This window comes from Muntiacus reevesi, chromosome 22 (assembly GCF_963930625.1).
Source record: "Muntiacus reevesi chromosome 22, mMunRee1.1, whole genome shotgun sequence".
Lineage (NCBI taxonomy): Eukaryota > Metazoa > Chordata > Mammalia > Artiodactyla > Cervidae > Muntiacus > Muntiacus reevesi.
The window spans coordinates 25,441,597-25,466,566 of record NC_089270.1 but is presented as its reverse complement, the minus strand read 5'-3'; the positions used below and the strand labels follow the sequence as shown (position 1 = coordinate 25,466,566).

The 24,970-nt window shown below is 39.3% G+C and overlaps 1 protein-coding gene across 1 annotated transcript in view; it reads right to left on the bottom strand.

The window, feature by feature from the left end:
- CDKL2 (cyclin dependent kinase like 2) overlaps window positions 1–17,418 on the bottom strand; it is a 42,231-nt gene extending 24,813 nt beyond the window's left edge. Inside the window, exons 1-4 of the mRNA XM_065914591.1 lie at window positions 16,927–17,418; window positions 14,169–14,367; window positions 3,348–3,542; window positions 1,265–1,443 (exon numbers count right to left, since the gene is read on the bottom strand). Of these exons, the coding sequence (XP_065770663.1) occupies window positions 1,265–1,443; window positions 3,348–3,542; window positions 14,169–14,336 (542 nt within the window). The 5' untranslated portion in view covers window positions 14,337–14,367; window positions 16,927–17,418. The remainder of the gene's footprint in view (window positions 1–1,264; window positions 1,444–3,347; window positions 3,543–14,168; window positions 14,368–16,926) is intronic.
- Between the last annotated feature and the right edge of the window lie 7,552 nt (window positions 17,419–24,970).

Here is a 24,970-nt window from a genome sequence, read left to right as displayed (position 1 = left end):
CAAATATTTTTTTCTATAAACTTAAAGTATTAACTTCCAACATTACATAAATCAGATTTCAGGAAACTTCAAGCATGTGACACAAGGCTACCAAATAGTCAAAATGCTTGTTAAGTATACTTTATTCTGGATATGTCTTCTGGGTTTGCAGCCAGAGGCTACTCATTTTTCTTTACACATAATTTGAACAAGGTTCATCAGTGTATCTAACTCTACACTGAAAACAGCATACTAGAACAAGATGGTTACTGGGGACACAAACAACAAGAACAGAAAGCTAATACGGAGAAAATAGAAAAACTCTCTTAAAAATCGGTCACAAGAATTTAGAGTATTCTGGCATCATTACCATAGGAACAACTACCTTGAAATTGCTTAAGGCCAGAGCTGGTACAGAAATTACAGCATGGCAGTAAAATGAGAGCTTAGAGTAATCAAGAAAATATTAAACGATATATGCTCTAAAAACAAGAGAAATTATAGAAAATATTTTAGAACAATTTCTATTGAAACTGGTAAAACCTGCAATCCCTTCTTCTTTGTAGAATTCATTTATGAAGATGATTTGTATTTTTTAAATGGTTCACTTCATTCCATTTCTACCCCCACCCCTGCCCACTCTACTCGGCCTCAATGCGCGAGTGTCAGACTTACCTAATCAATGTTACCTCTCTTTACAAGTGATAAATATATCTATTTCTAACTTACTATTAAAAACAGACCATTTACTCACCTTGATTTCTCTACCTTTAAAATAATCATACTCATACCAATCCATTTCACAAGAATGTTTAAAGGGGAAACACAAAAATGATCACAAATCACTTTATAAAGTTTTCTAAACTGAAAACTTCCTTTCAGTATTAGAGGGATTTTTTTTTTCTTAATGTAAGAAGTGGGATTTATTTAGAGAGAAACACTCCACAGACAAGGGTGTGGGCCATCACAGAGGGCGAGTGCTGAGTCACTAAGTCCTGTCTGACTCTTTTTGTAACCCCAAGGATGTAGCCACCAGGTTCCTCCATCCATGGGATTTCCCAGGCAAGAGTACTGGAGTGGGGTGCCGTCTCCTTCTCCAGGGCATCTTCCCAAACCAAGGGATTGAACTCGTGGCTCCCACACTGACAGGCAGATTCTTTACTGCTGAGCTACCAAGGAAGCCCAATGAGAGGGACTGTCATTATACTGAAAACATACTCCACTTTATCAAAAAAGGAGAGTCAAGTCTGCCCTCCGCACCCCCGCCCTGCTGACGACGTCTTACTTGCCATACTTGACGTCACCAACCAGCAGCTCTGGCGCTCTGTACCATCGCGTGGCCACATAATCAGTGTACACCTCCCCGGGAGCTGCCAGCGTCCGTGCAAATCCGAAATCACACAGCTTGACAACGCCCGACTGGGAGACTAATATGTTCTCTGGCTTAATATCTCTGTGTATAATCTATGATATAAAAAGCAGAGCTTGACACATATTGAATGGCACATCAAGTTAAGCAAGCTAACTTTTTTTTAGCACCTGTTACATGCAGGGCACTGCTTTTGTCCCTATGATGAAGACAGACAAAAGCATATAAAGTTGTTCCTGGGTTTAAAGAACCTGAGACCAAGCAGGGGAAAAAAGAACATTTATGCTTGAAATTTTATTTAAACAATTAAATTGTATTTAAATGATTAATGATATTGAATGAAATATATGTTACTGTGGTTGTTCAGTCACTAAGGTGTGTCCAACTCTTTGTGACCCCAAAGACTGTGGCATACTAGGTTCCTCTATCCTCCACTATCTCCTGGAATTCACTCAAGTTCATGTCCATTGAATTGGTGATGCTCTCTAACTATCTCATTCTCTGCCAGCCCCTTCTTTTGCCTTCGATCAATTTCCAATCAATTGCTCTGATAATGAGGGCTCTCAAGACTAAGAGAGTAAAGCTATCATTGAAGACTGCAGTGGTCAGAAACAATTTTTGAGGAAAAAGGTGGGCTCTAAGACAGGTCTTTAATACCAGTGTGACCTAGATAAATGAAATGAAAGGGCAATCCAAGTGAAGGGGACAAAAAGAGCAAATGAGTGAGAATGGGAGTAGACCAGTAACCACTAGGGAAATGTTTTTCCTGGAGTAGAGGTTACTTACTAGGTTATGCCTCAACTGCCAGCCTGGGAAGTCTGAGCTCATGTCAAGGTGATGGGAACCCATGGGAACCCATGACATGACCCACATGGTGTTTAAAGAAGATACTGAACACTTAAAGAAGGCCATGAACAAGATAAAGCAAAGAGGGTAACTAGAAGTGGGACAAATAGGAGGTGATAGATTGATGGCGTGAGAAGACGGGGACGACAGAGGGTGACATGGTTGGATGGAATCACCAACTCAATGGACATGAGTTTGAGCAAATTCCAGGAGACAGTGAAGGACAGGGAAGCCTGGTGTGCTGCAGTCTGTGGGGTTTCAAAGACATGGATGTGACTTAGCAACTGAACAACAACAAAAACAAAGGGCCCATGCTAGTCTGGTGCTCAAATGAATGGAAAGGAAGAGGTGGAGTGTAGAAATATTCTAAATCAACAGAATTTAGGAAGTAATCTCAGATACTTTCCTTAAATCTGGGAATCTAAAAGAATGGTGGGTCCATTAACAAAAAATAGGAAAGTCTAGAGAAGGTTAGAATTGGTTATGAATAATTAGCAGTTTAGTTTCAGCAATATGAGTTTTTAGGTGGATTTCTGAGCACCCAAGTGGAGGCATACATCAAGCAATTATCAATGTAAAGAGGCAAAAAATTTTTACATTTGTAAAAATTGTAAATGTAAAAAAGGTCAGTTGATTATAAAAGAGAGACTATGGAAAGAGAAAACAGGACACTGGGAAACAATAGTACAAATTCTAGAACTAGGCAAAACAAATTATTAGGTCTAATTCTCTAATACAAGTAAATTTTATTTTGAAAACTTTGAAGATATATTTATTGTAAACTCTCGGAGGACCAGAAACTGGCACAGCTGAGCATTTTGCATAGGCTAAAGTTAGTAGCATAGCTACTAACTTGTATTATATCCTCGATATCCACAGTAATGGCTAGTTAATAACATGCATAGCTCAAGTATGTAGAGTTGAAGTACTGATGTCTGTAACTTACTTTCAAATAATGCATAAATAAATCAGGCAGATTAATAAGTAGACAAATGGAAGAAAAGATGAATAAATATTTAATAAAACAAATAAAACAAAATGCTAGCAAGTATAGAATCCAGCAATAGGTGGATACACCAAAAGGAATGGGTGTTCACTGTATATTCTCCCAACTTTTCAACTTTACAAACAATTATTTAAACTGAATACTTACGTTGTGACTGTGACAAAATCCAATCCCACTGATAACCTGAAACAAATACTTTTGAACTAGTTGGTAGTCTAGTCCATTTGGAGAGAGCTCCAAGTCATCAAGAACCGTATGGTCAACAAACTCAAAGACGAGGTACCATCGCTTTTTTTTCTTACACACTTCCAACAAATTCACCAGATTTTCATGCCTTAGTTGCTATCAAAAAAAAAAAAAGTGAAAAATAATTTCTTAGAGGACCAAATTACTAGTAATAGTCACAGTCTAAAATAGATCTCAGCAGAAGAGAAACATCTAAATAAAATGCATAAACAGTATAAATTGTGAAGCTATATCCTGGCTTTTAAAATATGTTAAAAAGACCTTGCTGCTCCATTCTCCTCTCAGAGAACACAATAAAGCCAATGAGAAAAAGAAGTGTAGCTTCATCTTTGATGAAACTAAGAAGGATCTAGGACCCCGACCCCTCAACAAATGAGGTGGCACCAACAAGGTCAAACAGGAGTCTAGGAAGATACCATAAGATTATTTGTGGTTACAAAGCTGGCAGAGCAGAGTTTTCCAAAGCTGATGACATACCCTGAAAAGAAAAACAAAACCAAAAAAAAACCCTTCTTTGATATAATGAGAAGAGGGTTCACAGACTGTCAGTGAAAGCGTCCTAAGAACTGAATGGCACCATGAAACAAGACGGGAGGGGTAAACAATCCCACAGAAACTCATTTGCTGGAAGCAGTCTGTCAGTGAAACCAAAGGGAAGGCCAAACAATTCATTATGAACAAACCTGCAATTACAAGTTTCAGAGAAATTAAGGAGAACATAAATAAATCCCACACTCGGACTTCTGTTGTTAGGAATATCACTGTGAAGCGGGGTGAATTCCTGCTAGCCTGAAACAAGACCATGGCTTCTCCTGAAAACGAACCTCCTTCAGATAGCTGGTCCAGAAGGGTCTCACTTTGTTGCAAGAAGCAATCAAAAAGGAACAAATTCAGAATCTATTCAGAGATACAATAAGAAAAGGACACTCTGTAATGTAATATGGGAAAATAATATTTTTAAAAATTGATTGTATGTATATGTATAACTGATTCACTTTGCTGTATACCAGAAACTAACAGAACATTTTAAATCAACTGTTAGTTGTTGTTTAGTCACTGAGTCACATCAACTCTTTGCAATCCCAAGGACTATAGCACATCAGGCTCCTCTGTCCTCCACTATTTCCCGGATTTTGTTCAAACTAATGTCCAATGAGCCAGTGATGCCATTCAACCATCTCAGCCTCCGTTGCCCCCTACACCTCCTGCTCTCAATCTTTCCCGCCATCAGGGTCTTTTCCAATGAATCAGTTCTCATCATGTGGCCAAAGTATTGGAGCTTCAGCTTCAGCATGAGTCCTCCCAATGAATATTTAGGGTTGATTTCCTTTATAATTGATTGGTTTGATATCCTGGTAGTCAAGGGGACTCTCAAGAGTCTTCTCCAGGACCACAGTTAGAAAGCATCAATTCTTCAGCACTCAGCATTCTGTATGAACCAACTCTCACATCCATGCATTACTAATGGAAAAAATATCAGTTCAGTTCAGTCGCTCAGTCATGTCTGACTCTCTGTGACCCCATGCACTGCAGCACACCAGGCCTCCCTGTCCATCACCACCCCCAGAGTTTACTCAAACTCATGTCCATCGAATAGGTGATGCCATCCAACCATCTCATTCTCTGTCCTCCCCTTCTCCTCCCACCTTCAATCTTTCCTAGCATCAGGGTCTTTTCAAATGAGTCGGCTCTTCACAGCAGGTGGCCAAAGTATGTGAGCTTCAGCTTCAGCATCAGTCCTTCCAATGAATATTCAGGACTGATTTGCTTTAGGATGGACTGGTTGAATCTCCCTGCAGTCCAAGAGTCTTCTCCAACACCACAGTTCAAAAGCACCAATTTTTTGGCACTCAGCTTTCTTTATAGTTCAACTCTCACACCCATACATGACTACTGGAGAAACCATTGCTTTGACTAGATGGACCTTTGTAGGCAAAGTAATGTCTCTGCTTTTTAATATGCTATCTAGGTTGGTCATAACTTTTCTTCCAAAGAGCAAGCATCTTTTAATTTCATGGCTGCAGTCACCATCTGCAGGGATTTTGGAGCCCAAATAATAAAGTCTCTCACTGTTTCCATAGTTTCCCCATATAATTGCCATGAAGTGATGGGACCAGATGCCATTATCTTAGTTTTCTGAATGCTGAGTTTTAAGCCAACTTTTTCACTCTCCTCTTTAAAGAGGCTCTTTAGTTCTTCTGTGCTTTCTGCCATAAGGGTGGTGTCATCTGCATATCTGAGGTTATTGATATTTCTCCCAGCAATCTTGATTCCAGCTTGTGCTTCATCCAGCCTGCTATTTTGCATGATGTACTCTGCATAGTAGTTAAATAAGCAGGGTGACAATATACAGCCTTGATATACTCCTTTCCTGATTTGGAATCAGTCTGTTGTTCCATGTCTAGTTCTAACTGTTGCTTCTTGACCTGCATGCAGATTTCTCAGGAGGCAGGTCAGGCAGTCTGGTATTCCCATCTCTTTCAGAATTTTCCACAGTTTGTTGTGGTCCACACAGTCAAAGGCTTTGGCATAATAGATAAAGCCGAAGTAGATGTTTTCTGGAACTCTCTTGCTTTTTCAATGATCCAGTGGATGTCGGCAATTTGATCTCTGGTTCTTCTGCCTTTTCTAAAACCAGCTTGAATACCTGGAAGTTCATGGTTCACATACTGTTGAAGCCTGGCTTGGAGAATTTTGAGCATTACTTTACTATCATGTGAGATGAGTGCAATTGTGTGGTAGTTTGAGCATTGTTTGGCATTGCCTTTCATTGGGATTGGAATGAAAACTGACCCTTTCCATTCCTGTGGCCACTGCTGAGTTTTCCAAATTTGCTGGCATATTGAGTGCAGCACTTTCACAGCATGATCTTTTAGGATTTGAAATAGTTCAACTGGAATTCCATCACATCCACTAGCTTTGTTCGTAGTGATGCTTCCTAAGGCCCATTTGACCTCACATTCCAGGATATCTGGCTCTAGGTGAGTGATAACACCATCGTGATTATCTGGGTCATGAGGATCTTTTTTGTATAGTTCTTCTGTGTATTCTTGCCACCTCTTCTTAATATCTTCTGCCTCTGTTAGGTCCATACCATTTCTGTCCTTTATCGAGCCCATCTTTGCATGAAATGTTCCCTTGGTATCTTTAATTTTCTTGAAGAGATCTCTAGCCTTTCCCATTCTGTTGTCTTCCTCTGTTTCTTTGTACTGATCACTGAGGAAGGCTTTCTTATCTCTGCTTACTATTCTTTGGAACTCTGCATTCAAATGGGTATATCTTTCCTTTTCCCCTTTGCCTTTTGCTTCTCTTCTTTTCACAGCTATTTGTAAGGCCTCCTCAGACTGCCATTTTGCCTCTTCGCATTTCTTTTACTTGGGGATGGTCTTGATCCCTGCCTCCTGTAAAATGTCACAAACCTCCGTCCATAGTTCATCAGGCACTCTATCAGATCTAATCCCTTGAATCTACTTGTCACTTCCACTGTATAATCATAAGAGATTTGATTTAGGTCATACCTGAATGCCTAGTGGTTTTCCCTGGTTTCTTCAATTTAAGTCTGAATTTGGCAATAAGGAGTTCATGATCTGAGCCACAGTCAGCTCCCAGTCTTGTTTTTGCTGACTGTATAGAGCTTCTCCATCTTTGGCTGAAAAGAATATAATCAATCTGATTTCAGTATTGACCATCTGGCAATGTCCATGTGTAGAGTCCTCTCTTGTGCTGTTGGAAGAGGGTGTTTGCTATGACCAGTGCGTTCTTTGGCAAAACTCTATTAGCCTTTGCCCTGCTTCATTCTGTACTCCAAGGCCAAATTTGCCTGTTACTCCAGGTGTTTCCTGACTTCCTACTTTTCCATTCCAGTCCCCTATAATGAAAAGGACATCTTTTGGGGGTGTTAGTTCTAGAATGTCTTGTAGGTCTTCACAGAACCATTCAAATTCAGCTTCTTCAGTATTACTGGTCGGGGCATAGACTTGGACTGCTGTGATAGTGAATGGTTTGCCTTGGAAACAAACAGATCATTCTGTCATTTTTGAGATTGCATCCAAGTACTGCATTTTGGACCCTTGTTGACTATGATGGCTACTCCATTTCTTCTAAGGGATTCTTGCCCACAATAGTAGATATAGTGGTCATCTGAGTTAAATTCACCCATTCCAGTCCATTTTAGTTTGTTGATTTCTAAAATGTCGATGTTCAGTCTTGCCATCTCCTGTTTTACCACTTCCAATTTGCCTTGATTTATGGACCTAACATTTCAGGTTCCTAGGCAATATTGCTCTTTACAGCATCGAACTTTGCTTCCATCACCAGTCACATCCACAACTGGGTGTTGTTTTTGCTTTGGCAAAACAACTCTCTTCATTCTTTCTGGAGTTATTTCTCCACTGATCTCCAGTAGCATACTGGGCACCTGGGGAGTTTATCTTTCAGTGTCCTATCTTTTTGCCTTTTCATACTGTTTATGGGGTTCTCAAGGCAAGAATACTGAAATGGTTTGCCATTCCCTTCTCCAGTGGACCACATTTTGTCAGAACTCTCCACCATGACCTGTCCGTCTTGGGTGGCGCTACATGGCATGGCTTAGTTTCATTGAGTTAGACAAGGCTGTGGTCCTTTGACTATACTGACATTTGTTAGAAAAATGATGTCTCTGCTTTTTAATATGCTGTCTAGGTTTGTCTCAAATGGAAAGGAGTCTTCCTGTAAACAGAGGAGATCCTTGGGTGGGCAAGATCCCCTGGAGAAGGGAATGGCAACCCACTCTAGTATTGTTGCCTGGAGAATTCCATGGACAGAGTAGCCTGGTGGGCGACAGTCTATGAAGTAGCAAAAAGTCATCCACAACTGAGCGATTAACATTTTTATACTTTCCTTCCAGGAAGCAATGTCCTTGAATTTCATGGCTGCAGTCAACGTCCACAGTGATTCTGGAGCTTAGGAAAACAAAATCTGTCACTGGTTCCACTTTCCCCTCTTCTATTTGCCATGAAGTGATGGGACCAGATGCCATGATCTTAATTTTTGAATGCTGAGTTTCAAAACAGCTTTTTCAATCTCCTCTTCCACCGTCCTCAACAGGCTTTTTAGTTCCTCTTCACTTTCTGCCATTAGAGCGGTATTCCTTGCATATCTGAAGTTGTTGATATTTCTCCCAGCAATCTTTATTTCAGCCTGGCATTTCACATGATATACTCTGCATCTACGTTAAATAAACAGGGTGACAACAGATAGCCTTGTGTGCTCCTTTTCCAATTTGGAAACAGTCGATTGTTTCGTGTCTGGTTCTAACTATTGCTTCTTGGCCCACTTACAGGTTTCTCAGGAGACAGGAAAGATGGTCTGGTACTACCATCTCTGTACGAATTTTTCACTGTTCATTGCAATCCACAGAGTCAACCGCTTTAGCATAGTCAACGAAGCAAAAGTAGATGTTTTTCTGGAATTCCCTTGCTTTCTCCATGATGCAGCGAATGTTGGCAATATGATCTCTGGTTCCTCTCCTCTTTGAAACCATCTTGTAAACCATAAGTTCTCAGGTCATGTACTGCTAAAGCCTAGCTTGAGGGATTTTGAACACAAACTTGCTAGCATGTGAAATAAGCACAATTGTACAGTACTTTGTACATTCTTTGGCATTGTCCTTCTTTGGGATTAGAATGAAAACTGAACTTTTCCAGTTCTGTGGCCACTGCTGAGTTTTCCAATTTTGCTTACATATTGAGTGCAGGACTTTAACAGCATCATCATTTAGGGTCAAGAAGCAACAGTTAAAACCAGACACAGAATAACTGACTGGTTCAAAATTGGGAAAGGAGTACAAGAAGGCTGTATACTGTCACCCTGGTTATTTAGCTTATATGCAGACACATCATATAAAATGCCAGGCTGAATGAATCACAAGCTGGAATCAAGATTTCTGGGGAAAATATCAATAACCTCACATATGTAGATGATACCACTCTAAAGGCAGAAAGTAACAACGAACTAAAAAGCCTATTGAGGAGGGTAAAAAAAGAGATTGAAAAAGCTGGTTGAAATTCAACATTCAAAAAACTAAGATCATGGCATCCAGTCCCATCACTTCATGGCAAATAGAAGGGGAAAAAGTGGAAACAGTGACAGATTTTATTTCTCCTGGGCTCTAAAATCCCTGCAGATGGTGACTGCAGCCATGAAACTCAAGGACACTTGCTCTTTGGAAGAAAAGCTATGACAAACCTAGACAGCACATTAAAAAGCAGAGATCGTTTTTCCAACAAAAGTTCATCTAGTCAAAGCTATGGTTTTTCCAAGAATCACGTACAGATGTCAGAGTTGGACCATAAAGAAGTCTGAGTGCCAAAGAATTGATGCTTTTGAACTGAGGTGGTGAAGACTCTTGAGAATCCCTTGGATAGCGAGATTAAACCAGTCAATCCTAAAGGAAATCAACCCTGAATATTCATTGGAAGGACTAATGCTGAAGCTGAAACTCCAATACTTTGGCTACCTGATGTGAAGAACTGATTCATTGGAAAAGACCCTGATGCTGTGAAAGATTGAAGGCAGGAGAAGGGGGCAGCAGAGGATGAGATGGTTGGATGGCATCACCGACTCAGTGGATGTGAATTTGAGCAAACTCTGGGAGATAGTGGAGGACAGAGGATCCTACAGTACATATCCACAAAGCACTGGACACAACTTAGCGTCTGAGCAACAACAACAAAATGCACCTAACAAGAAAGAATCAAACTATATGATGCAAAAATTGAGAAGTGCAGGGAGAAATACATGAATCTACTACCATAGTTGGAAATGCCAACATTCTCAGAAACAGATCCAAGCAGGCAGGTAATCAGTAAGGCCTGAGTTGAACTCAAGAACACCATCCAACAACTGGGCAGAACTGGTATCTGTAGACTACTTCTTCCAACAACAGAAGAAGTAAGTTTTTTCTCAACCTCATGTGGCATATGCACCAAGATATACCACACTGTGGGCCACAGAACACACTAACAAATTGCAACGATTAGAAATCATGCAATGCCTTCTGTCAGATCAAATGGAATTAAACTAGAAATCAATAACATAGAGATAACTGGAAGATCTCAGAATAGGTGGAGATTGAACAATATACTTCTGAATTAAATTAAAACACAGGCTATCTGTTTCATCTTATCCCCCATCCCCCTCTATTTTTCTGTTTTTCTTATTAATGGACCAAAGCTGAGATTCAGACTTCATTAGAGAAGGCATGGCTGTCATAGGCATGTACAGACTGCCAGTGGTGAAGATACCTGCCACAGGACATCAGCCAGCCAAGTGGAGAAACTGCAGGGGCACCAGAGGTGTTCCATGAATGATGCTGATACAAGCTCCCAGGTCCACCATATGATGGTCTGCTCACTTCATGCCAGAAAAATGACCCCCCAGGAAGGGAAGCCTCTATCGACAAAGCCTAAAATCATACAAGCTGGCAAAAGAAGAACTGTTTGCAGAGGTCCCCTCCAGCTTCACAAAGCAGAGCAAAAAGGAGTGATTCAAAGCTAAAAATTGATATCTGGCACAGTAGCCCATGAACAGAGAAGGAAAAAAAAAAAAGCTTGGGAAGAAAATATCTTCACTTTAGCCTCAAATTATTCCTAAAAAAAATAATGTTTCAAATGTAATGTCCAGAGAAAAAAATAAAGATAACTAGTGCATGCAAAGACATGTTACTATAAGTAAAAAAAAAAAAAAATCAGAAGATAAAGTTAATCAAAACAGATGCAATATGAGTTCAGATATTGGAATTATCAGATATAAGTGACTATGCATAAAAAGTCAACGTCAAAAAACTGAGGGAATCTGCAACCATAAAAAGTGATACAGTAGATTTGAACCCAAAGAAAAACTCTAGAAGAGAAAAGTATAATAATTTCTGAACATTAGTGCCACCAAGCACCCTTAAGGGTACCCTCAAGAGCCTCATTTAAGCAAACATAACTCCTCTCAGGGGGAAGATAACATCATCTAGAAACTCGGCATTTTTAGAAATTAATACTGGCATATCAAGAGATAAGACTCAATCAAAAACCAAGAGAAAAAACAGACAATGGAAATAAACATGTGGAAGATCTATTTATTGGACACAGACTTTAGAAAAGCCTGTGATTTAAATAAGAAAGCAAAATAGAGGGTTCAGCAGCAAAATGGAAATTATAAGAAAAAAATCAAATGAAAAAATTAGAACATTAAAATATGTCTTTAAGAAATCAGTGGGTGAGTTTGACAATAGATTAGATATAGCTGAAACAGAACTACTGAACTGGGGCTCATTGGTGACTCACTGGTAAAGGATTCGCCTACCAACACAGGAGACGGGGGTTCGATCCCTGATGGAGGAAGATCCCACGTGCCTCGCAGCATCTAAGCCTGTGTACCACAACTGCTGAGTCTGTGCTCTCGAGCCTGGGAGCTGCAACTCTCTGAATCCACATGCCACAACTACTGAAACCTGAGTACCCTAGAGCCCATGTCTCACTAGAGAAGAGCCCACGTAGCAATGAAGACCCAACACAGTCAGAAACAAATAAAATTTAAAAAAGAACTACTGAACTGGAGGATAGGTCAGAAGAAAATCTGTAGAATGAAGCCAGGGAAAACAAAAGGATGAAAAACACAAAAGAATATAAGACACATATGAGGAAGGTGTCATATATGAAACTGAAATCTTAAATGGAGAAGAGAAAGAATGGGACCGTAGCAATACATGAAACAGTAATAGCTGAGCATTTTCTAGAAGTAACAAATGACATTATTTTATAGATGCAAGGGCCATAAAATCCAAGCAAGATAAATATAAAGAAACCCACACCTAGGCATATTATTGTAAAAGTGTTGAAAACCAAAGACAAAGAGAAAGCTTCAACGCACCCAGAAAAAAGAAAAAAAAAAAAAAAGACCCACTAAGGAATGTCTGACCTTTCAATAGAAGCAATGCAAATGAAAGCCAGCAGAACAGTGTAATGCTACCTTGAACATATCAGAGGTAACTAATTGCCAACGTAGAGTTCTATATCCTGTGAAAACCCTCTCTTAAACAGAAAGCAAAGACTTTTGAAAGACAAACACAGACAACATTCCTTACTAGCAGATCTGCTTTAAAGAAAATAAAAGGATGTGATTTAAGTACAAGGAAAATGATCCCAGATGGAAGCTCAGAAATGTAGGAATAATTGATAAATAATGGAAAAGACAAATATTAGGTATTTATCAAAGGAATAAGAATCTTACATAGTACATATTCAGATCATAGGGCAATTGTGTCAAAACTAAACAACCAAGGGAGAAAAACCTAGAAATTTTCCACATGTTTGGAAATGAAAGAAAATGAGAAAACATTTTGCACTGCTAATCAAAATTTCTAGGACACATACAAAACTATTCTTAGAAGGAAAGTGACAGCTTTAAATGCATATATAAGGGGAAAAAAAACTAGAAATAAAAGAAGTTAAGCATATAACTCAAAAGATTAGGGAAAAGAACTGTAAAATAACCCACCCACAATAAGTAGAAGGTATAAAATACTAAAGAATAAAAATTAACGAAATAGAAAAGAAATACACAACAAGAAAGACCAACACAACAAAGTCAAACACTGGTTCTTTCTAAAGATAAATAAAATGGATAAACTTCCAGTTAGATTGATGGGGGTGTGGGGGCGGAGGGAGTTAACATTGCAGGTCTGAGATTTTTGTCCTTAGAAAGTTGGCTTGCAAAGTGACCCCACGGCTTATACCTAGGTACTTGGATTCCAGAAGTGTTCCTTCATTTCTAGAACTGATAAACCGCTCATGGTGCAAACAATATGGTGTATGTTGAATACCTGCAGTTCTAAGAGTCTGGAATTTTGGTGCAAGCAAAGCAGGGAGTACCTCTATGACAAGCCCCATTAAAAAACTCTGGGCACTGAGTCTCTAATGAATTTCCTTACTAAACAATTTTTCACACGTAGTGTCATAACTCATTGCTGGAGGAAATTAGTGCATCCTGTGTTAATCCACTGGGAGAAAAGCGACAGATTTTCTCTGGAATTCACCCCATGTGCCTTTCCCCTTTGCTGATTTTACTGTATAACTTTTCACTTTAACAAGTTATAGCCAAGAGGAAAACTATTTGCTGAGTGCCATGAGTTCTCCAAGTGAATCACTGAAGCTTGGGGTGGTCTTTAAGACTCTCAACAGAGTTGTTGGTAAATAGATAGGCAGACAGATAGAGAGACGGGCAACAGATACTTTTAAAATTATGTTTTGGGACTTCTCTGGTGGTCCAGCGACTAAGACTCTGGGCTCCCAATGTGTTGGAGCCCTGGGTTTGATCCCTGGTCGGGGAACTAGATCCCATATGCCACAACTAAAGATCCCGCCTGCTTGCAGTAACTAAGACCTGGAGCATCCAAATAAATAAATAATAACAAATTATGTTTATATTCACAGATAAATGAATACTCAGATGTAATCCTTCTGTTTATTACCAAAAGAGAAAAAAATCTATTTTTTTTTTACAAATTATGTTTATATTCACAGATAAATGAATACTCAGATGTAATCCTTCTGTTTATACCAGAATAGAAAAAAAATTTACACTTTAAACTTACTTATGGAAATAAAACAAATATTAAAAAAGCACTTTCTAAAACTGTTGACCAAGAAACAACTCATTTTCTTTTTCAATTCAATATATGTATTTACTCACCTTTAGTAACTTGATTTCTCTCATGGCAATTTTTTTAACCATTTTGTCATCATCACTTTCTAAGAACTTCTTGATGGCCACAATTCTTCCACTGTCTTTATTCCTACACTTCATCACCATTCCGTAGCTCCCTTCTCCAACCAATCCTAGGTTCTCATATTTTTCCATTTTAATTCAAAACCACTAGGAATTTTTCTCTCTGTGGGAACCGAAATATGGCATTAATTATGTTGAATGTATTAATTCCTCTACCCTCCCAAATTAATTCTTCCCCACCTGTTTTCCATATTAGGACAGACACTGCATTAATGGTTGTCCTGTGTATTTATTTCCATCTAAGCTATGTTTTCAAAATATTTACATGCATTTCATAATAGACAAGGCAAGTGGAACTGAAGCCATTAACTTTAAATTTAAATAACTGAATGTCATGTTAATGAAATCTCAATATATTTTTAATGCAGATAAAGCAATGCTTGAACTATTATACAAAACAATTACAGTTTACCTTAGAAAAACACAACTTTCACTCAAAGGTGAAAACCAAGTGAATCTGGTTTTAGTGAAGATAAAATTTATTTTTTTACATCAGGTTTAAAAGATCAAAATTGAAGATCTTTATAGTCTTTGTAATCAGTCGGGGAAAATATTACCAAGTTAAAACTAACAACTTCAAAAAAAAAAAAAAAACTAACAACTTCTGATAAACTTTTTTTTACTTTTCTTACCATAGTAATTAAATTCTTACATTGAACATACTAAATAACAGCAGTCAACAGTATGTAAGCAGATTTTTGAAAATTAAATGTTAATGTTGCAAACACTGTATTTCAAAAATCCTTTTAATGATTAATCACTAGAAGTATGATTATTTGAATTTTGTGTTTAGAATTATTTTACATCACATTATATGACATTTTCTGAAAAAAGGCAATCCTAACAAAATCTGTCTTACTTTACCAGTGATTGGTGAAGGACTAGCAACCATTCCACTTGATATTTTGGAATAGAAAGAAACTTTTCAGTCCAGATACAGTTAGGTTTTAATTCATAAGTTTTGATTGTCAAGAAATATAAAAACTAATAAACTATAACCTCAAAGTTAAATTTATTTTTATAATCTGTTTTTGAAATTAAATTCCAGAAGCAAAAAATAAAAAATATTGCTCTTAATTCCAATGTGATTCTAAAAGTTTTGGAAGGAAAAGAAAGTCTTTTGGTAATATATTCCGGCTTCCCTGGTGGCTGAGAAATAAAGAATTGCCTGCCAGTGCAGGAGACACAAGTTCAATCCCTGGGTTGGGAAGATCCCCTGGAGAAGGAAATGGCAACCCACTCCAGATTCTTGCCTGAAAAAGAAAATCCCATGGACAGAGGAACCTGGTGGGCTACAGTGCATGGGGTCACAAAAGAGTCAGACACAACTTAGCTACTAAACTACAACAAAATATACATTCAAATGAGGATTCATAATTGAAATTTTTTAACCTGACAATATAGAAACACTCATTCATAAAACTTGGAAAGAAACAAATTCTTACCTGTAACATTAGTGTGTACTTATGGCAATCTAAAATTAATTTACCCAGACTGTGAACTGTGATATTTTCCTTTCTTCCCTATTGGTACACTAATGACTAAGACAAAACAAATATCCTCTTTGTTCTAGCAAACTGTGAAAACCCAATGTATACATTTTCATCAGTTTACATTTGACAATTTAGGATATACATATATATATATATATATATACACACACACACACAAGCTATTTTTGTCCTTGGTATGATAAGCCTAAAGTCTAGTCCTTAGTAACATATGCTGTCTTAGTGGTAGGGAAAAAAATTAAGGAAAGAAGAGAGAGAATTACATTGATAATTTTTTCCAAACACTGACATTTTATTTGAAAATAGTTAATAGAGAGATTAAACTAAATATATATATATGTTGATAAACATGGAAAATCAGAAGATTGATCTTTGAAAGGAGAAAAAATAAATCCTAGTCAACACTAACCCAATTATGTCATTATTTTACTACCAACTCTGATAGGAGGTTCTCCCATAAACTGTCCCTGACACTAACTTGCCATACATTTGACATTTTAACTTCCATTTAAGTTCTATTAACTATTTTTAAATAAAATATCAGTGTTGGAAAAAATGTCATTGTAATTCTGTCTCTCCTTTCCTTAATTTTTTTTTCCTTCCACTAAGACAGCATATTTTATTAAGGACTAGACTTTAGGCTTATTATATCAAGGACAAAATAGCTGGAATCTATAACTTGAATCATTTTTTAAAAAACATTTGTAATTGGTGTCCTCAATATTTGGAAATGCAAAGTGAACAAAATTAAAATTACTTTAAGCATGTCACAAGCTAACATTCAGCAAGTTAACTACTCCAAATGTATTCTCCAACCAACTGCATATCGGGTCACGGTACATTGAACACACTTGCTCTTTCAAGTGGCACTGCCCACAAATACCTTAAAAGTATCAAGGCTGAAAACGCTTCTTGTTTCCTGAAACAGTTACTCATAAACCATAACTTCTCATGCCTTCTACTTGTGAATATAAAGGGTGATACAAACTAAAATGGACCAATTGGCAGTGCGGTAGTTCTGGACATATGCCAAGGAAGCATAGGGTTCTTCTACCAATAATTTATATAATAAAAATAATGCTTTTTTTATTGTGTTAAAGACACACAAAAAAGAACGAGATAACAGAAGCTTTAAAAACTATTATACTTACTGTTTCTTTTAAATCTTTCCGCGTGGAAAGTCCAAAGGTTTTCAACTTGGAGAGAAAATTGAGGTGAAGAGCATCTCCTTCGCAGGTCTAAAAGATGCTGACTAACTAGCAAACTAGCAATTCCGCTGCTGTCTTTATTTCTTCCGCGGACACAGTCACGGGTTTCAGGTGAAGCAGGCAGGTAGGCTGATTGGCCTCAACCCGCCGTAAGCTCACACTCAAGAGGACCGCGGGCCGCATGCTGTCGTCGTCAAGGCAACGACCTCGCTCTGTCCCCAAGCATAGGCACAAAGTCTCCAGAGAGAGATACGGCCGGGGTCTAAATGCGTCCACGGCAGACACCAACACCTGTTGGCCAAGGCCTGTAGGGAAATTAGCAAGGGTTAGAGGGCGCCGCCCCGCAGCTCTTCAGATGCCTGGTCCTTGTAGTCAGCGAAACTGCTCAGCTCTGGCTAGCCCTAAGCGAAGGCGTTGGCCACCAAGCTGCAAGGGGGCGGATCCTCATCCGCCCAGGCCCGCCCCCGAGTGCGCCAAGCCGCCCGTGTTCTGATTGGTTGAGCTCTGTCGTCAAGATCTCTGATTGGCTTAGCGTCACCCATCCAGCTAGTTCACCTGGGGCTCGGCTCTGGATCTAATCTCTGATGCGCAGACGCTAGCATCAGCATACACCTACGTTCTCAAGTAATTAAGAGAGCACCTTTCCTTCTTTCCTTCGCTGGGAGATCTCTCCTCTAGACTGGAGGCAACAAGCGAGTCTAGTGCTCACGGAGAGGCTAAAAGTGGTGGTGGTTTTGTAGGATTGGGTGAAAATGGAAGGGGGAAACCGTGAAAATAGCGCGATGAAGCGTTCTTCAAGCTCCTCCGCTGAGCCGGGAAGTGGGCTCTGCAACCCTCACCGCGGAATGTTCGGCCTTGAGAGCGATTCGGCGCTTTCTTTCCGGTCTGGGCAGTGGGCCAGTGTGGGACAGGTAGATGAGAGTAACAGAATAGGAGGCGATAAGTAGGCGAGGCAAGGTGAAGGCAGGTAAGTGACGACAGAACTGACGTTAGAAGGGACCTTGGGGAGGACAGCCTGGGCCCTGAAAGTGAGGGAAATATTTTGGAGATAACAAAAGGGGAAGAGAGGACAGGAATGAAATAACAGGAAAGTGGCTAAGACGGTTGGGGAACTAAAAGACATGAGCAATACTGGCATATGACAGCCAGCCAAGCAGGGTGCAATTAGGAATGCTATGTTTAAGGCACAGACTAACTCAATCCATGATTAGGCAAAACTGGCAGGTCAGAATCATGTAGATGCTTAAGTCACACACAAAAAACAGGGTTTTTCCTCATTCCATACCTCTGCAAGGTATGGACATATTCTGCAAGGTATGAGGATGCCTTAAACTCTGTTATTTTCACATTAGATCATAAAAACCATTTTATAATGGTATTTGGTCTCTGTAATTCCTTGATCCAGTTAGGAGAGTGTCCTGGATAGCAGATCTACGAAAAACCACTGAATTGTACACTTTAAAGGGGTGAATTTTATGTGTGTGAATGATACTGCAATAAAACAATAGACATACAGGAGGATAGGAAATTCATAGCTGGCCCAGAAATCTTTTTCAGCAAATTCATATATTTTAGCTTCGAGCACCCCAATTCTTTCTCCCCTTGGCAGTCATCTGTTAAGTAACTCTTTGGCAACAATCATTCTCTATGTATCTGGATATCCCAAAACAATGTGCTTCAGTTTCTTGCAAGAAAAAAAATATTTTTTTTTGGCAAGAAAACTTTAAAAAACCTCTCACTTAGGTCTCATGAGATACTGAATGATCATGGGATTTTGTGATCACTTCAATTGAGTTACCAAGTGAATGGAAGGGCCATAAAATCTTCAGACTACAAAAAGTAAGGTTATTTTCAATATAGTATGGCTCATGCAGCTATGAACGCATTGTCATTCTATTAAGAAAATAGACTGACTCATTTTGCAGTTCCTGTTCTTTGATGGAAGGATGGACATTTGTCATAGAAAACAATTCTGTTCTCAACCTAGTAGTTGATTCAGTGCCTCATTGCCACATTTAAAAGTGATTAAGATAAATAGATTTGGAAACCTAAAGTACAATACACCACTTACTTGGTCAAGTTCAATATACACCATATTTGATCTGCCAGTCACCAACACAGCTATATCATAATAGTATAACCTGGAATCCATTCCTCAAATGTTAAAAATAGCATATTCTGTTTGCATTGATAAGGAGACTCTTATAAACTCTCCCTTGATGTTCCCTCTCTCCCTCTAGCCTCTACCCCCTTCCTCTGTTCATATTCATAGCATGCATGCATGCATGCATGCCAAGTCGCTTCAGTTGTGTCTGGCTCTGTGCGACCCCATAGATGGAAGCCCACCAGGCTCCCCTGTCCACAGGATTCTCTAGGCAAGAATACTGGAGTGGGTTGCCATTTCCTTCTCCAAGATATTCATAGCAAACCTACAGAAGAAATTGTTTATTTCCTGTTCTCTCTTGGGCTTTCATCCTTCTCCCTTCATTGGAATAGTTCTTCCCAAAAGTCACTATGACCTATACAGAGTCATCTATGGCAGACTACTGGACACTCACAATAAACTGGCTCCTTTTTTCTCTATGTGTGGCTTACTTATTTTCTGAAATTTCCATTGCAGTTAGGAGTGGTCATGCAACTGAAGTCAATGGAATATGAGATGTGTACCATTCCCAGACCTGGCCCATAAAAATCTCCATTCACGATCCTCCATGTTACTTTTCCCTTCCAGCTAGCAGTAATGGAGATGACTATAATGTGATCTTCAAACCACACCGTGAAGCTGGTAGAGCCCTCATTCATCTAGGTTCCTACTGACCTCTTCACCACCACTTTTTTATGAGGAGGGGGGGAAACTGTTGTTTGAACTATTACACATTTCAGGGTCTGTTTATTTTAGCAGTTGTGTGTTAGTCACTCAGCCATGTCTGACTCTTTGCAACCCTAAGGATTGTAGCCCGCCAGCCTCCCCTGTCCATGGAATTCTCCAGGCAAGAATACAGGAGTGGGTAGCCATTCTCTTCTCCAGGGGATCTTCCCGACCCAGGGACTGAACCTGGGTCTCCACATTGCAGGCAGGTTCTTTACCATCTGAGTGTCCATCTAATTATTTGACCTCTCAGCAGCATTTAAACTATACTTTGTATATTTTGTATAAATATATATATATATTTTGTATATATAAATATATACAAATATATATAAATAAATATATATAAACAAATATATATAAATATATATATATTTTGTAAAGTATATTACTATACTTTGCAAGACAAATTCCCAAAACTTAGCTTCCCTTGACACCAATATTTGCCACATTTTGTCTGTTTTCTCTGCACGTTCTCCTGTTGTAGAACCCTAAAGGTGGGGATTATCTGAGGTGGGGATAATCTCAGCCTCTTCTGTGCTCTCCTCCTAGACGATTTCATCTAACCCAATAGCTGCAAAGACCTATACTAACCAATCACAGCACAGCACTCTCCTCAGAATTCCAAAATCATACTGCCTGACATTTTTTCTTGGATATTCAATTGGCATACAAAACATGGATATAATAGAACTGGTATTTTGTTTAGGCCACACCCATGTGGCTTTCAGTTCCACAGGGATTTTAATTCCCTGTGGCAGTGACAGCCCCAAATCCTAATCACTAGGCCACCAGGGAAATCCCTAAGAGAAGTGTTGATTTTCCCTCCAATTCATGCTCCTTCTTTATCTCCTTCTCTATCCGAGTAAGAGTACTGCCTTCCACCCAAGTTGCTTCAAAATCCTAGGAGTCATCCTTGAATATTATCTTTCCCTCACATTCAAAATTCAATCCATAATGGGGTTTTCCCGGTAGTCCAGTGGTGAAGACCACACTTCCAATGCAGGAGTAACTCCTGGTGGAGGAACCAAGATCTCACATGCCATGTGGTGCAGCCAAAAAAAGAAGAAAAAAAAAATCCAATCCATTATAGTCTTATAGGCTGTATCCCAATTATTAACTGACCATTGATCACCATCTTCACTACTCCAACCCTAATGCAAGTGACCATTGCCATAACGCAGCATCCCTTCCTGACAGGCTCCTCACATCATTTCCTTGCCCAGATTCTTACAATCCCAGTTAAAGAGTAAAATCCAACTACAGGGACATCCTCAATTTAGCTCTTACCTACCTCCTGATTGGAGAAGGGAACGGCTACCCACTCCAGTATTCTGGCCTGGAGAATCCCATGGAACTGTACAGTCTGTGGGGTTGCAAAGAGTCAGACGTGACGGAGCAACTTTCACTTCACTACCTGTTGGTATCATCTGCTTACTGTCATGGCCACACTGGTGTTAATGTCCTTGACCACACCAAGCTCCTTGCAAGCACAGCATTGGTTCTATCTGGAATGCTCTTCATCCTTAAAGCTGGCTTTTCTTCATTTCAGATCTCAAATGTACCCCCTGAAGCCTTTCACACCACCCCTGGGAGTGGTGAAGGAACAGCCCCATCTCCAGTCACTATTACATCCTCTACTAGATCTATCTTCTATTAGCCATGTGCTATTGGAAAAACAGTCAACCCCACTGTGCCTGAGTTTATCCATCTGTAACATAAATAGGACTCCTCAGAGGATTACTATTGGAACTAAATGAGTTCTATTATGCCCAGGACTAATGAGGACTGAAATTGCTTGTCTGTTGCCTCCCTCAAAAACGACAAGTTTTCTGAGGGTAGGCTCCATCTGCTGTATTGCCAGCCAGCACCCAGGGAGGTTTCTGGCACATGTGTTAGTCATTCAGCCATGTCCCTTTGTGACCTCCATGGACTGTAGCCCGCCAGGCTCCCCTGTCCATGGAATTCTCCAGGCAATACTAGAATGGGTTGCCATTCCCTTCTCCAGGGGATATTCCCTGCATCACCATAGCAAGCAGATTCTTTACCATCTGAGCCACCAAAGATGCTAATACTCACGGACTGCTGTACAAATCTTTCTCACTGCTTTCACACGTATTGGTTACTTCACTGCTTGCTTTCAAACATCACTAATCCTTCCTGGTAAGCCACATTCCAACTGAAATGTCCCACACATGTTTTCTATTCCAGGTCACTATCCTCATTGCTACATGTCAAGCAGAGCTTTGTTTTCACCTCTCCAAGCTTTAGTTCACCTCTTTAAAAATAATAAATGAAAATCAGAGTAAGATGTAACCTAAGTAAAATAAGAGGTCCTCAAAAATTATTCTTTTCTCACAGTATTTAACAGGTATTTGGTTTCTGTTCCAAGTCTACACCCTGCCTCATTAATTAATGCTGAACTTCCTGAATGTTGTAATTCCTGATTAAAGGATCCTTAATTTTAGGCCTACTCATCTGGAAACTGATTTTTTTTCAATTTTCTAAAATAAAGCCAGAATAAAATGTACTGCACTCAAAGTTTAAACTCTCACTGCTTAAAACTCATCTTTTTTCTAAAATTACTCACTTTTGAAGCAGGTCAACACTTTTAGCTAATCCAGTATTTCAAATTACTTCATGCTTGTGTAACTATATACTTTATGAGCCTCAGTCTCATCATCTGTAAAAGATAACTACACCCAAGTTTGCCTAAATATTAGGTCAGATATTGGAGAAAACTCAATTTTGGAGATGAAAATGGGTGTAAAGAGAACTATTTTACTGGTTACACTGTTTTTGTTGATTTGTATATTTATGCTATTTAGAACTTGAATCATTCTGCATTCCTTTCAGACACCTAATGTCAGCTGCCAAAAAATAACCTAAATCTATTTCCCTCCCCCTCAAACATCACAGCAGCCTCCTGTCCCCATTCTTATCCTCCTACCACCTAACCTGATACCCAGCATCTCTCTCCCGTGATTAACTGTCTTCATAATTAATGGCTTCATGTTGCAATTGGGGTTCCCTCGCTGCTCAGTTGGTAAAGAATCTGCCTGCAACGCAGAAGACCCAGGTTCGATCTCTAGGTTGGGAAGGTCCCCTGGAGAAGGAAATGGCAACCCACTTCAGTATTCCTGACTGGGGAATTCCATGGACAGAGGAGGCTGACAGGCTATACAGTCCATGGGGTCACAGAGTTGGACATGACTGAGTGACTAATGCTTACTTACTAAACAAGTTTTAGGATTTTTTTTTTTTGGATCCTATTTTGTGGAAAATGCCATTGGAATTTTGAAACAGATTGCACTGAATCTGTAGATTGCTTTGGGTAGTATAGTTTTTCCAAATGAACTCAGTATGTGGGCTGCTTACATGATCCAGTCTAGTTCACCTCTTACCACTTTGCCACCCCTTGAACCCTAATTCCACCTATCCCAGGTTCTCATTACCCTCTTCACTGTTCTAATTTCGTAGGCTTTACATTAGCTAGTCCCTCTAACTGGATTGCTCCTATGTCCCATGTCAACTCTAGATGATTGAGGAACACTCTCTAAGTGATCTGTCTTCATTAAAATAAATATGAAGGAAAACACACCCCCACACCCACCAAGCTATTTACAGAAATCATCCATGGGTTAACATTGTCCAGTTCATTCTCTTGGATTATCTGTACTTTCTACAATGGGCACAGCATGCTTTTTGTGTGTTAAAACACAGTACATAAATCATTCTACATACTGTTCTTGAAATTGAAAAGCACAAGTCAAAATTACACTCTCCTATAAAGCTTCCTCTTTTAAGGTCCACTTCACATCAAAATCCAAGACGGTTCCACTAGCACACCTGCCTCCCCACCATCAAAGCATGGTTTTTTAAAACATATACTTTTGTAGAACACTCCTGCCTCCCCATCATGAAAGGCTGGCTTTAACACACTCCACATACCACTTTGCTTTTGTAGTTATGCAAGGGAACAACTTTGGATCCTTTGATACTACCTTTTTCCTCACTAAGACCTGGTTGTTTTACGCACAGTCTTTCAAATTGTTTAGGTTTCTAACATCACTCTAGTCCAATCTAGTACAACCACTCTACTATCATGGCTTACTGAAACACAGCATCCTTTCACCCAACTTACTCATTACTTAACTCCTTCATTTTGTTTACTCTGTAGCCAGATATTTCAAAATAGAAATACCATCCTGCCAAATAAACCTTCAACTTCCTATTATTCTTGCCATAAAGACCAACCTCCTCACAGTCAGCTTCCTAGTTTTTCCTTAAAAAAATAAAAGGATGGAACCTGATCCCCCTGGAAGCGGAAGCACGGAATCTTAACCACTAGACTGTCAGGGAAGTCCCCCTAGCTACCTTAAATATGCAACCAGTTTCAGACCTTTTAACCTGAGAGCAAGGAAACTTTTTTTATTTCATCACTTATCAATAGTATCAATAGTACCTAAAACACACCTGGCACGCCAAAGCTCAATCGTTAATCAATTAAAATGGACAGAAGGGAGACAAAAGAGAAAATATTAAGCAGAACAGATGTCATTTTTAGGTTAATAGAGACGTTCACTATCAGAGAATTAGGTATGCACACCACTTACAGAAGCATGGCAGTTAGAAAACACATTGCTTTGGACTTCTGAATTTTGAATTACCTAGGACTTCAAAGGGCTTGCCTCATAGCTCAGTTGGTAGAGAATCTTCCTACAATGCAGGAGCCCTGGTTGGGAAGATCCCCTGGAGAAGGAAATGGCAACCCACTCCAGTATTCTTGCCTGGAGAATCCCATGGACAGAGGAACCCGGCAGGCTACAGTCCATAGGTCACAAGAGTCAGACATGACTTAGCAACTAAATCACCACCAGGACTTTAAAAGGGGACAAGGCAAAATAGGAATAAAAAAAGAAATGTTTGAAACATAGTTATAAGTAGACAGTAGAAATTCAACTGTGTAAAAAAAAAGTAACACTTACTGAATGCCCCATACACTGTTTTAGGAGCTTCATGTATTAACTCACTGAATCCTCACAATCCTCCTCCTTAGTCTACAAATGAGTTAAACAGGAGCACAGAAAATGGCTAACCACAGAATGATAGAGTTGC